Source organism: Panthera onca, chromosome A1 (assembly GCF_046562875.1).
Source record: "Panthera onca isolate mPanOnc1 chromosome A1, mPanOnc1 haplotype 2, whole genome shotgun sequence".
Taxonomy (NCBI): domain Eukaryota; kingdom Metazoa; phylum Chordata; class Mammalia; order Carnivora; family Felidae; genus Panthera; species Panthera onca.
In genome coordinates this window covers 168,181,395-168,195,224 of record NC_138339.1, presented here as the reverse complement: position 1 = coordinate 168,195,224, position 13,830 = coordinate 168,181,395, and the positions used below count along the sequence as shown (strand labels likewise).

The window sequence follows — 13,830 nt, the reverse complement described above, 5'->3', positions numbered from 1 at the left end:
TCAACGAGCCTACCTCAGAAGATAATGACAGGCATCGTGTAGGGGGAGAAAATGAGGAAGAACAAACAGGATGAAGCCAGACAAGAACGATAACATTTCAGTTCATGTTAAACAGCTGTGATGTCACAAAGTGCTGTGTTTCCTTTTTCAAAAAGTGAACAAATAGGAATATTTATGCTCTAAACTAAGAATGTAGGGAGATGGTGCTAAAGTAATCTCTTGCTACTGTCATGGGGCAAAAGAAAAACCCACACAGACATGAAAATTTTACCTTTAGGCTGATTTAGTGGCATAGACCTTGCAAAAAAGTGCTTAATATTGTACCATGAGTCTGTTTCACTTGACCACACAACAATAAAGCATCCGGAAAGTAAAATGAAACCAGTCATGGGAGCATTTGGATACCAGGGACATTTCTAATGATTAAAAATTGTGTTAGCTCAGCAGCAGTAGCAGAGAAAGAGGAAAACTTTGCTTATTAATTCCATATTCTCGAAACTTCAGCAGCTTTTATTACTTTCACAATTTTCCAAAATGCAAAGGCCTGGGGATGAAGAATATCAAAATTGACAAACATAAAATATTCCAAACCTTATAGGAAAACTTCAGCATTGCCACGCAGTCTGTGGTGGCTCATTCCAAAAAGAAAATCTAAGAGACTACAGACTACGGAATGAATGTGTCTGAGCTCTGCTGTTCTCTACAATGTGTTGACCTGGTGTCCCAAGCATCATATGGAAATGGAAAGTAGAGGCAGAGCCAAAGACACACTTCTGTGGGAGGTGGTTATCATGGGTGTGACAACACTGGCCCTGGCAGCCACTGGAGCACCCATGTTCCCCCATCTGGAACCTGTAAGAACGAACAGAGGAAAACCTTGTGGTTGACATTCTAGCCCATCCGGGGGATAAATCTAGGAAGACACTGGGATATAATGCTGAAAACTATTATCATCTAAGATCCGCTGGGTCAATTCTAAAAACATACACCCTATATCAGTTAGACCTGAACTGCATTCAAATACTACTTCTGCCAAATACAAGTCTCTGGAAAAATTACTTCATTTCCTCTCATCCACGAAAATGAAAATAATACCACCTATTTCCTATCACTGGGAGAAGTAAGAGATGTGGGATATAATGCTTCTAATCCTAGCAGATGCAGTAAAGATGTTTGATTACTTTCCCTGCTTTTTCCTTTAATTGGTCAGGCATGAAGCCAAGACAAATACTTCTGTCTTGTGTAGACTTGTCCAATTTCCTCATCCCTCCATTCAAGGCAGAACCCAGCCCCAGAGAGAAGGGAAATGGAAGATGCCATCTTCTCCGCACCAAGGCTGGCCTCAGCATGAAATTCTCTTCATGAAAACAGCTTCCATGTCATTTGCTGGCATAAGGATGAGGTAATTATTGAACAATGTAAGCCACAGAAATGATTAAGGTGCTCGTGGCATTTACTTATGCAGAGAGATTAATAGAGTTAAACAATTGTAAGTTGGCCAAATGGTAAGGAGGATAAAAAGCCATGAACAAATATTTAAAGGGCATAATGTAGCTAGGGCTAGGAAGAAATTATTTACATAAATTTAAAGAGATAAAATGAGGCATGTGAAGGAATAAAAAGACATCAAGCGATGAAATTCTGACTATTTTAAAGATGTTTTCAAAAAGGAGAAAATTATTGGATTCTGAAGAAAATGAACAATTGCCCATCAGACATTCAAGAGTTTCCTGAGAAAAGACACTGTATTCACGTTGTAGTTACTGAACTCGGTTGTACATCTTGCCTTGGATAATCTAACAAGAGGAAATAATAGAACTCTATGAATTTACTCCCTGATTCTAATTGCCAGCACTTTGCACTTCTCCTATCTCAAAAGCTGTTTGTCATTCCAACAGGGGATTTTTTTAATCAAAAATGCAAATGTAACAAAGTAACCTTAACTTTGTCACCAGATCACATAACTGTGTATCTACATACAATAGGTAGATACGTAAGAGAACCCATTAACATTACTTAAAACTGACTATATCAGTGAAAGCATTTCATATACAGAAAATGAACTGTTAAATGGCCCTTCTTACATTTATAACTATTTCCTTCTGTATAATGCTTGAATATGAGTGATGTTTATCATTAAGCAAATTAACCAAATATTTTAATTTTCCAATCACTACTGGCTATGCTAGTAATTCAAGATTTTGTAAAACAGTGGTTACTTAATCACAAATCTATTATATTTGAACGCAAAGACAAAAAAGGAAAGACTAATTCTTAGACGATTCAAATTCTCTGTTTTATGAAGACAGGTTGCTCGGGCCCAATACAAATATATGTGATGAAAATAATGTTCTTCCCAAGTAAGGAAACATTAAGCATTGCCTTCTAATGAATGTACCTGAGTGCCAACTGAGAACTAATAGGGTTTGGCAGGGTGTCATGTTGTATGATCGCAATAGTTAACATGTTACCATAATTGTAAATACAGACCTATCGTAACTGGGAAGAGATGATCAGCACGAATGGTTTTCATGGGGTAAATGATATGTTAAAAGTATTTTGATGCTGACTTTACCTAATTGTAGTAAAAACTACAAGTTTATTATGAAAAGTTGAATTTCAAGTGCTGTACAAATAGGATTAAGGGCTAAAAGATTAAACCCTTGGGTCTGACCACTTGTAGGTTGTTGGAGACCTTAAGAAGAACAGCTTATTGGTGGGAGCAAAAACCTGATTTAGAAAGGGTTCAAGAGAGAACAGGAGAAGAGAACTTGGAGATCTATTTTTCAAGGAGTTTTGCTGACAAAAGACAATTGGTTTAATAGCTAGAGAAGAATGAATAATCATGAGGAGATTACTTTTTAAGATGGGATATGTCACAGCATATTTATATTTTGATGAGAATTATATTGTAAGATATGAAGATTATATGATGCAGAAGAGAGAGGGGCACTATTGCACTGGTGTCCCTGAGAAGGAGAAAAGATCTATCCCTCAATTTGATGAGGTCTTAATTTTAAATAGGAGTATTAAGAGTTCATCCCCAAGTTCAGGAAGAAAAAGGAGTAAATGGTTAGATACACAGATAGGCAGTAGTGAAGTGTGTGAAAATTTATTTTTCATTATTTCTGTTTTCTCAGAGAACTATAGAAATATGCTCAGAGAACTAAGAGCATAGTTGAGAGGGGTATGGGGGAGGAAGTACAAGAGACAGGGAAGAGAGAAGGTATGAAAATCATCTGGTTAAGTAGAAAGTGATTTTTTGTTAAATGTCCCAAGGGCCCACTTGATGTAATTGACTACGAACTTAAAGTGGGAACAACCCATGTGTATGCATGTTTTCTCTTCAGCCGAAACCATCTGTGTATGTGCAGACACAAAGTAGGTTGACAGTTGGATCAACCAATTCGTTTCACCATGTAAGTAAGGTAAAGAAGAAAATAAAAGCCATGTAAGTCAATAAAATATCCAAATAACATATGACTAGATTTGTAAGTTTGTTTCAGAGATAAATATTCACCCATGTGCAATTTTTATAAAGCGAATAATACAATTTACACACAAATTAGACTTGACTACCTTATGTTCTTCTGGCATCAGTATTAAGAACAAAATCTGAGAACTCATTAGAAAATACATATGAACCATTGTGTTAATTCAAAAGCAGCATACAACACACAGTATCTAGGTTTCTGACAGTCTGAAATTTTCATGATTAATTTGTGACTCTGTAACCTTAGTGGTTTGCTTTAGTTTATCATGTACAATGAGGCCAATAAGGAATGTAACCAATAAACATCTCATTAGAAATGAGAAATGTCTAAAATATATAATCTAGGAAAATTAACAAAAAAATAATGAAAGACTTAACATGAAATTCATTATATGCTAATGAAAGCACTCCAAATTAATCTTTTTCAGAGTTTCAGGTCAATGTTATAATTCACCAAGGAGACATCAACGAGTGTCTCATGCAAACACTTGTTGGGAAATGAAAGCTACATCCCTATGTGAAAAATATCATGGCAAAATTGCCAAAACCCACAAATGTCTCCACTTCCAGGCAAGCTTTCTTACACCCTCAATTTTAAAAAGTTAATAATACACTATCCCTTGAATCCACTCAACAGATATATATATTGAATGTCTACTACATGCCTTAAAGTTAGGTGTCTTTCATTAATTATGAGTTCACAACATTATGAAGAATGGGAAGGGTAAAGTAGGGGGAGAATAGAGGATTTAGGGACAGGCAGATTTGTTTTTGAAATCTGTTTGTGTTATTTGCTCGGTGTTAAGTCTTTTGGCAAAATGCAAATTCCTTGAGCCTCAGTTTCCTTTGTGCTGCAAAATGGTGAAGTATCTCACCTAATTGGGATAAGAAATAAAATATGTGACAATTGAGAACTGGGATTTGTTAGGAGCAGGGACTCTGGTGTCAGCCTGGCAACCTGGGTTTCAATCTCAGCTCCACTCTTTGAAGATATATGAACTTGGGCAATTTACTCAAACATTTTTTGTTTGTTTCAGATTCCTTATTTATAAAATGGATGGGTAGATAGTATTAGTGTTTCATCCATTAATAGGTAATTTAGGGTATCAATGGATAGATAATGTAATGTACCTACCATATAGATTTGTTATAAGGATGAGATAGTACTCAGTGTGAGAGTGCCTGACACAGAGTGCCATACAGGCAGGTGATAAATGTATTAATAAATGTCCAGTCAATGATAACCATTGCTATGTGGGCAGTGATTTCAACAGTCACTCTATGTTACATGTATATCCTGAGAAATAATACAATTTTTCATTCATTTAATGAATTCTTGTGCAATGTTATTTATATGCCAGGCACTGGTAAGACACTGACTTTTAAGTGGCTATACCCCATCATACATATGATCCTGTCATACCATAAGGGTCCCCGTTAAACCTGATAGCCAGGAACCATGAGAGTGAAGGTTGAAACACATATTCCACACACACAAAAATATTTCACACAATACAGCTTTATGAAAAGAGTCTTTTGTCTGAATGACAAAGTAATAACTATCATAAAATGTTTTTATAAGGTGTCTAGATTCCTACTACCACTCCCTACTGCTATCCTTCCAGTAAACATTAAATAGTAACATAGCCACATAATCTGAGTTTCTTAAAATGAACATTGGAATCTTTATAGGTAAAATTTCTAAATTAGTTGTTTCTAGTCATGCTAACACACTGTGATTGACTTTAAATTGCATCAATCTTGCTAAAATTGTCTTTTATATGTTTGAGTTTACCATTATGCTTTTGTTTTTGTGTTTTTCCACTTGAATGCTAGTGACAACATTTAAAACATCATATACAAATTTTTGTTATTGAAATATCATAGTCTGTTTTGGCTAAAGTTTCTCACTATTGGGGGAGAAATTAATACAAAATATACCTAGAAAGAAACCTAGATTCACAAAACTAAATAGATTAATCAGACTGAAAAATGTCATCTACCTTTTCCCTTGAATTCCTGCCATTAGTTTGAAGCTAACAAATAAAATCTAAAAGACATCATTTTACACTGAAGAGAGGGGAGGAGAGGTTCATGTCTACCTGAAAACAATTTTCTTATGGTAACATTATATAGATTAAAATTATTATGAAAATAATAAAATTTGTGGGCTAAACGTAGAACTACACTAATAATTCTAGTAATTTGAAATGTAAAGTGAAACCGGTAATTAATAATGGTAACCTGGTGGGGAATTTAGGGGGACTGGTGCTCCTGAAATCTTTTATTACAAAATGTCAAAGGATTTCTTCACTACTAAACAGTATTATTTTCTCAATACACGTAAACTCAATCTATGACTCTAACTCAACCCAAAGCAAATCATCTTACCTAAACTTACTCGCATCTTACCTAAGTTACTATGCTATCTTACACTTCACTCACTGCATCATTTCTTAATTTATTGCACCACTATGGTATTGACCATTTTCAGACACCTAGTGAAAATGTGCAAGGTTGAAATTACAACAATTAAGAAGAAATGCATAAGCAAGCAAGGTCAACTTTTTAAAAAATCTCAAACATTGTTTTGTTTATCAATTCAGCAATATTCCCAAAGATCTCTCATTTAGGAAATGTAGGGAAAACTCTACATTTGACAAAATATCCTTGTTAAAAAATTAGACGTCTCAATTTAGAAAAAAAAAACTATGATTTTTGTCTTACCTTAATGCAGCTAACAAATAATAAAATTCTGATTGTCAACAAGTTAGCAACAGGTATTATCAAAAGACAAGTAGGAAGACTCCCATGTACATGACCTTAGAAAACTAAAAAAATACACTTCCCAAAGAAAAGAAGGATGATACGTAGGGGGGAAAATATTCTCTTGTTTTATTTTGACCTAAACAGCCGACGTAAGCATGTGGTCTGTACTTTCACGGGGTAATGGCTCTGAAGCAGTAGCACAAAGAACAATGGTCTTTTGATTGATTACTCTTTGCTATTGACTATTTCCTGAGAAGGTGGTCACACCTTCCCTTACATAACATTTGGTAAGAAGACCACTTTTATAACTGATGGGTTTCACTATCCCACTAGAGCAAAGCAGGTTTGTTGATGTAGGTGTACAAATATTTCTGCTTTTTACATTACAATAACTTGAAAACAAATTTTAAGTAGCTCCTTTTCACTCCTTGTTTCTTAAGACATCCTGTAATTTATTTTAGGTAAAATGTGTTTGTAAGAAACCCACACAACTACTGATTAAACCATACATGACACATGATACCATGGCTCCTATGACGGTAGCCAAAAAAAAAGTAGATTTCAAGAAACAATTGTATTAGCCACACTAAAAAATTTGAAAGGGTATTGCCTTACAAGAATAAAGTTTTTTGTTTTGGTTTAAAAATTAAAAACAAAAATATAGAACTTTTAGGATAAAGTGTTCATTATATATCATTGCTTGTAGTTTCTATTTGAATTTTCACTTTCAATAAAAAAAAGTTAAGATTCTAAACAAAACTATTTACAAATTATTGGTTTCCTTGTGTCCTCTTCTTTCTTTAGCTAAATTAATAGATACCATAAATATCTATTTTCATAACTTAGTTAAGCCTTAAAGTGAGGTTGGTCATATTCTTGGATTTTTGAGAATAACTCACAATATGTAATCACCCTAGTCCCTTAAAAAAGGAGATAAGTTGTGTGTGTGTGTGTATACGTGTATATACATATATACATGTATATATATATATATATATATATATAGAGAGAGAGAGAGAGAGAGAGAGAGAGAGAGAGAGAAGAGAGGGAGAGAGAAAGTGAAAAAGATATAAAAACTTGAAAATATATACTTTTAAAATGGTCTATTTAGAGCACTGTGGTTCAGTGACATTCTTTTATCTTTGGATCTGGTACCTTCCTTATTTCACTTCAATTCAAGGGCAATGCCAAGTACCTAGGACATGGCAGACACTCGATCAAGATTTGAGAGTCTATGAAAGTGCAGAAAACACAGACTTTGCTCTGAATGACAATCAATCACATCTTGGGATGTGGCACAATTAATTATTTTCAGGCATAAACAATGGCAGTGAGGTATAAAATGCCACGAGAGGAGTATTCTTACTTCACCACAATGAGGGAAGACTTCTTAGAGGTGATGGCATTTTCTCTAAGCTTTAAGAAATGGAGACAATTTCAACAGGTGAAAATAGAAGACAGAAGGTTCTATACACAGAGTAAAGCACAAACAAAAGAACAGGGATTTGAAAGCATGTGGCTAATTTTGGGAACTTTGAAAGGTGTTTGGAGTCTATGGAGGTAAGGAAGGTAGAGAGATAAATTTGGAAAGGTGGGGTACTCAGGGTTCCCACACAATCACCAAAGCCATCTTGTAAATTCCTGTCCTTTACAAGAGGACAAAATGGTACAACAGGTACTCAATTGGTACAAAAATGACCCTTCCATGGGGGGGGGGGCGGGGGGGGGGAGATGATCAGAGTGGGGGATAGAGCTAAAATAAAAACACATAAGTAAATATAAGCCATATCATTATATTAAATAAATTCCTAATTTAAAAAGCATGAAAAGGGAAAAAAGGCCCTACATTTAAGACATATATGTCTATTACTCTTCTCAAAACACAAAATGTGGAGCAATTTTTTATTCTGTTTGCCAACATGTCAAATGTATTTGAATTTACCTGTCGAAATGTAAACTTCAGCCAAAATGGCCTACAATACAAGATGACAGTGTACTTAGTGTCTATACCTCCTCTGCTTCTCTCGAAGCCCCAACTCAGTGGCTTCCATTGTTCTTCTCAGATGTCAGCTCTCAACCTGGAGTTCTCAGTGTGGCCCACCCTGCATACTTGATCTAATCAAGTTTCTCTCCACCTCCCTTGCCCCTGAAGCCTCCACCTCAGCCCTCTTTGTTCTTTATAGGACATTCAGTTTCCTAATTTCTTATTAATTTGTTCCTTTCCATATGCAATGACTTTCTACCCCATATTTGTAACCTTCCTGATGGAAGGGACTTAATTTGTTCTACTCACTGCTCTATACAGAACACCTAGAACAGAACCTGACATATTAAGAAGATTCAATAACTCTTTGTCAGATTAATGACATTTCAGTATGAAGATATATGAAATTGTTGTACCTAAAAGTGGTATCTTTAAATGAACAAATCAGATTTTTAAAATTTCCTGAGGGCAATTCTTACTCAAAGAGTGAGTTTGGAGGTAAAGGTAACTTTGCTTAAAAATATTTTCTTAAAGATCATTTAATTAAATAATGAAACAAATATATATATATATATATATATATATATATATATATATATATATATACACACACACACACACACACACATATATAGTTATGGTTATATGTAATATAAAATCATATAATTATATATCAATATATAATTTATATAACATAAAGTTTTAATATTGATTTTGCTTAAATTAGTAATAACAAATTAATGTTTGATGTTCCAGGGATATATCTATATTTTTCTTCACAAGAGAATATATTTCTTTATATATGAGAAATATAAAGAGAATAAAAGGAAAGGTCTTGATCACATTTCTTTTTAGCCTATCTTCTGTTCCATTTTCCCATGGAAAATAAGAGAGCAAAAGTGACCTGAAATATGTTTTTCTTACAGATCATTGATGCACGCATATCATTTTGAACTCATGAATACCAAGAGAGCAGTCAGGGTTGAAATGGTATAACAGACCACTAGGAAACTCAGATATCTTCCCATACCTGGAAAAAAGTATATCCCCATCTTATAATACAGAAGCGTAAAGCACACCCTCCTTCATTACTATGACAAAACATGTATTGTCCATATTTATAAAATTATCTGCTGGTTGTATATTTAAAGAAGACACAGTAAGTTTTAATCATTGTTTATATCAGAGTAATCTTATTTAGAAGAGAATAGGTTTATTTACTTCAAGTAGATGGCATATTTGGAGCTCTACCTGGTAAAAACTGTGTTCTAAAACATAATCTGATTTAAAAAGGGGGGCAAAGCAAACACTCTAAGTCATGATAATGTGACCCTTCATGGATCAACAATGTTTAGAACAACTGAGTTGCTCTTATAATACAAAGGTTTGCTGGATAAGGCTCTAGGCTAAAGTGGAAAATTAAAACCCATTTTTCTTAATAGCTTTTACAGTCATTTGAAAATATTGTCCCCAAATACTTCATTAAGTCATATTATATTTATGCAATTAGGTATTATATCTGTATAATTTTATCTCCCTTAGAACTGCCATTCTAATTTTCCTCCAATGTTTGCCTTTTAAGTTTGATTCTAAGAGCAAATAATCTCCAATTTCCAATGTCATGATAAGCTCTTGTCCTTTAAAACCATATAGCTATGGCCTTAAAAAAAAAAAAGAAATAAAGAAAAACAAACAAGCATTAAAACTTTTGGTCATAAATTTGCAAATGTGTAGTACACACACACTCACATGGATACACATGTAAAACATATGCTTCTGTCCCCTGTGTTTGAAACAACAGGGTATTTAAAACAAATACAGCTGGGCACCAAGAATATAACGTGCTGGGCAAACATATACTCCTATTAATGTAAATATATTCTTCGATGTTTCCTGCCAAGCCCCCTTAGTTATGAAAAGCAAGCAAGCCCCATTTCTCCCACAGAACACCCCACATAGTCTCAAAACAATCGCCCTTAGCAACTGGATGTGGAAGCAAGCAGAGATGAACAAAAGCCGCGGGGTTCCGGCTCCTAAGTTGCCTTCTCAGACCCTGACATTTTACAGCAGCAAAAGCAGGTCATGCTGGGCACTAGTTGTTTCTCGAAAAAAAAAAAAAAAAAAAAAAAAAAAAAGATGTATAGTAAGGCAACTATTCTAGTCATCTGTATGTAGTAACTGCTTGTTTTGCCTCATGTAATTCGTGAGTCCTTGAATTTAAACTGAAGCATGTTAGGGATGTCTGTACCTCGCCAACCCCCCTCCCCAATTCAGGCTCATTATTCCTTACGCTGCGCCCCTCTCCGCATCCCAAGATGTGACCTCAGGCTTCAGCGCGCTCAGTGCTGCCCGCTTAGCAGCGTTTGGGTAAATCTCAATTGAACCAGCCCTTAGTTCACACACACCCTCTACTCACTTCTCAGACACCGGCCCCGGCGGAGGGCGCGGTGGAGATCGCCACATTTCGCCAAGGTCTGGGACCCTAGGATGTTTCCAGGAGAGCTGGGAGGCCAAGTGAGGCCAGACACACAAATTCATGACCCCTCGGATCAGACTGGAAGCAGCCAGCGAGACCCCGAGGTGCTGCGGAGATCTTTCCCTAGCATTCTAGACTCAGACGCTATATCCCCGGGGGAAGCCAAGACCCCCCCAGAGTAGAAAGATTTTCCCTGGAAGCCAGCCCACATGAGACTCGGGGAGCAAGAGGCAGCCGGCGAAGAGCGGGCCAACTTGCCGGCTCCTGGCGGGGTTTTCAGTGGCTACAGGTTGCCTGAGAGCAGGTTCCCAGCTCCCACGGGCAGGCGGAAGGCGCTCGGAGCGCTCGGAAGGGGACTTAGGGGGTGTGGGGCACTGAGAGACGGAGGGAGGGAAGGGGGAGCCCGAAGAGGCCCCAGGCAGGTGGGGAGATGGGAGAGATCCGGGGGCGCACCTCCCAACAGTGACCCACACAGACCTTGGCGCCGCAACCTGCGCTTCTTGAGGCCGAAGATGCGCACTTTGGAGAAGATATCCACCAGGTTGCCGTTGCAGAGCCCGCGGTTCTTGCTGGGGCTGCTCCGCCTCCTGCTGGCAGACGGCCGGTCCCAGTGCTGCTCCCGCGCCTGCCGCTTCTGGCGGATCAAGCCGCTGGCGATGGCCGCGGCCATGGTGGCCCCAGGAATGGGTCCGGGGAGGGAGGGGACCGAGGGAAGGGGAGCTGGGGACACGGGAGAGGGAAAGGGCGGCGCAGACGGCGGCTCGCCCTGGACGAGGCGGGGGGAAGAGGCCCGAGGGGCTGGGGAGAGGGGTAGGGGCGCTCAGTCCCGACTCGGACCCATCGCCCTCTCCGCGGAGCGCCGGGCCGGGCGCGCAGGTGCTCCCGGGACGCGGCGGGGCGAGCCCCGGGAGCCGAGGTCGTGTCGGCCGCCTCCCGGCCGCGTCGGAGCCGGGAGTGGGGCCGGGGCTGCGGGCACCGCCTCTCACCGCGCGCCGCCGGAGCCCTCTCGAGGGCCGCCACTGCCACTCGCACTGCCTTCTTGCCTCGCCCCCCTCCCGGGCTGGAGGTAGAGCCCGCTGCCTTCTTCCAGGGCACGGGATGGAGGGCAGGTCCCGGCCGGGTCTCGGCGCGTGCGTCCGTCTAGGGCAGGCTAAGCAGGACTCAGCGCCGGGCTTGCGCTGCCCCCCGGCCGGTGCCGCCGGTGCCGCCGCCGCCGCCCGCTCTCGGGTTCTGCCGGTGATTGTCAAGTGCTTTGGAAATCAGCATCTGGGGAGAGCAATCTTCTCCCCGGAGATCTCTAATCAAAGCGCTTCGTTCCCACCCCACTACACCTCCCTCCCGTTCCCCTCCTATATCTTTCTTCAGAAAGAAAAAAAAAAAAAATATATATATATATATAGTAATGATTTAAAATAATAATAATAATAATAATAATAATAATAATAATAATAATAATAGAAAGCTAAAATGGATTCCAGGGGGTGGGGTGCTAAGAGGCTGAGCCAGAGCAGGTGGGGTTGAAGGAATATCGGTGCGCTTTTTCTTAGATGAAACTCGCAGGTTTCCGAGGCTTCCGCGGCTTGGCCAGGGCTTCTGAATCTTAACGTGTCTCCTGGTCCCCAGAAACTCTGGGCTGCGGTTGGAGGGCGAGGTGGTTTCCGCCCTCCCTGCTAATCCCTTCAGCGCCGAAACCCCTCCACCCCAGGAAGGAGGGGGAGGAAGCAGGGAGGAGAGTGTGTCCCGAGGAGGGAGGCGCCTCCACTCCTTATCCAGTCTACCCAAACTTGCTGGACTCTCCCTCTTGCTGTCATTTTGAGACCATAACACCGAGCAAAAAGGAGGGGGGTGGGGAAGGTGAGAAGCTATGCTAAGGTTGTACGTATGGAAAGACCCCTTTCCCAAATTTGCTCTCTAGCACTCAGAGATGCCAGCCGCTGTAGCTGCTACAAAGCAGCAGCTGGAGAGGATAATTGCCCGATAGCACACTGAAGAAGTCACCGCAGAAATATTAAGGGTGGGGGACGGTGTCACAGTATTCCAGGGACAACAAAAAGCAGCCAGACTGAGGAACACTCCAATTTGAGCTGTTGTCTTTGGCGTCCCCGGGTAGAGAAGCTCTGTCAGGGAGCGAAGCCATATGAACTGTGTCTGAAATTCAAATACAACAGCTGCTGCCTCCTCCCCTTGACTTCCTGTCTGTGTCCTGGCAGTGTTCTCTCTTGGATAACTGAAAATATAAAGGTCCAAGAGGAAGGGAGCAAGTGGAGGGCACCCTAGGAAGGAAGGTTGAGAGAGAAACACTTCATGCTTGGATGAATACAGATCTGTGGTTTCTAGGATACACTCGGAGTGACAGAGCCAAGTGTAGAATTTGCTCCTGTGGTTTAGTACCTTTTCCTCTTCCCTTTAAGCTGTTTGGCTTTGTCATTACAGGAAGGTAAAGAAAAGAAATGCAAAAACTAGACTTCTCACAATCCAGTGTTAGGACGAATGGAAGAAAGAAGATTCATCTGGTAATCAAGAGACTTTTAACAATCACTTCGGTGGTGACTGTTTAGAGCTGGAGAGAGGAGAGGCACACTCTGGAAGCAGTCCTAGGAACAGTTCTGGACCAACACACACGTTCTCTTTGTCTCAGGAATAGGCAGTTAAGTCCCACAAAGACTTGCAACCAGGCAAGTGGGAGAAGCTCATCCGAGGGTTGATTACAGACTAGACACCTTCTGCTCTATAGAACTTATCCACAACCTCTCCATGTAAGCAATTAGTTCTCATCTGTTACTCATTGCATTTACTCCACATTAACTAGTAAGTTTCTTTGGTGGAAGAAAATTTAAAGGAAGTGTGTAGATTTGGGTCCAATGCAATTATCATTGGCTTTAGGATGATGTATATTTTATTTATTTATTTTTTTTATTTTTTTTAACGTTTATTTATTTTTGAGACAGAGAGAGACAGAGCATGAACGGGGGAGGGGCAGAGAGAGAGGGAGACACAGAATCAGAAGCAGGCTCCAGGCTCTGAGCCATCAGCCCAGAGCCCGACACGGGGCTCGAACTCACGGACCGTGAGATTGTGACCTGAGCTGAAGTCGGACACTTAACCGAC

At 39.7% G+C, this 13,830-nt stretch overlaps 1 protein-coding gene across 4 annotated transcripts in view; it reads right to left on the bottom strand.

Moving 5' to 3' along the window:
• FGF14 (fibroblast growth factor 14) overlaps window positions 1–13,830 on the bottom strand; it is a 624,162-nt gene that overhangs the window by 159,628 nt on the left and 450,704 nt on the right. The window contains exon 1 of one of the 4 annotated variants that reach the window (XM_060636739.3): window positions 11,200–11,461. The exons of the other annotated variants lie outside the window; for them this stretch is intronic. Within the exon in view, the coding sequence (XP_060492722.1) occupies window positions 11,200–11,392 (193 nt within the window). The 5' untranslated portion in view covers window positions 11,393–11,461. Of the gene's footprint in view, window positions 1–11,199; window positions 11,462–13,830 lie in introns of those variants that run through there. 4 annotated transcript variants of the gene reach the window in all.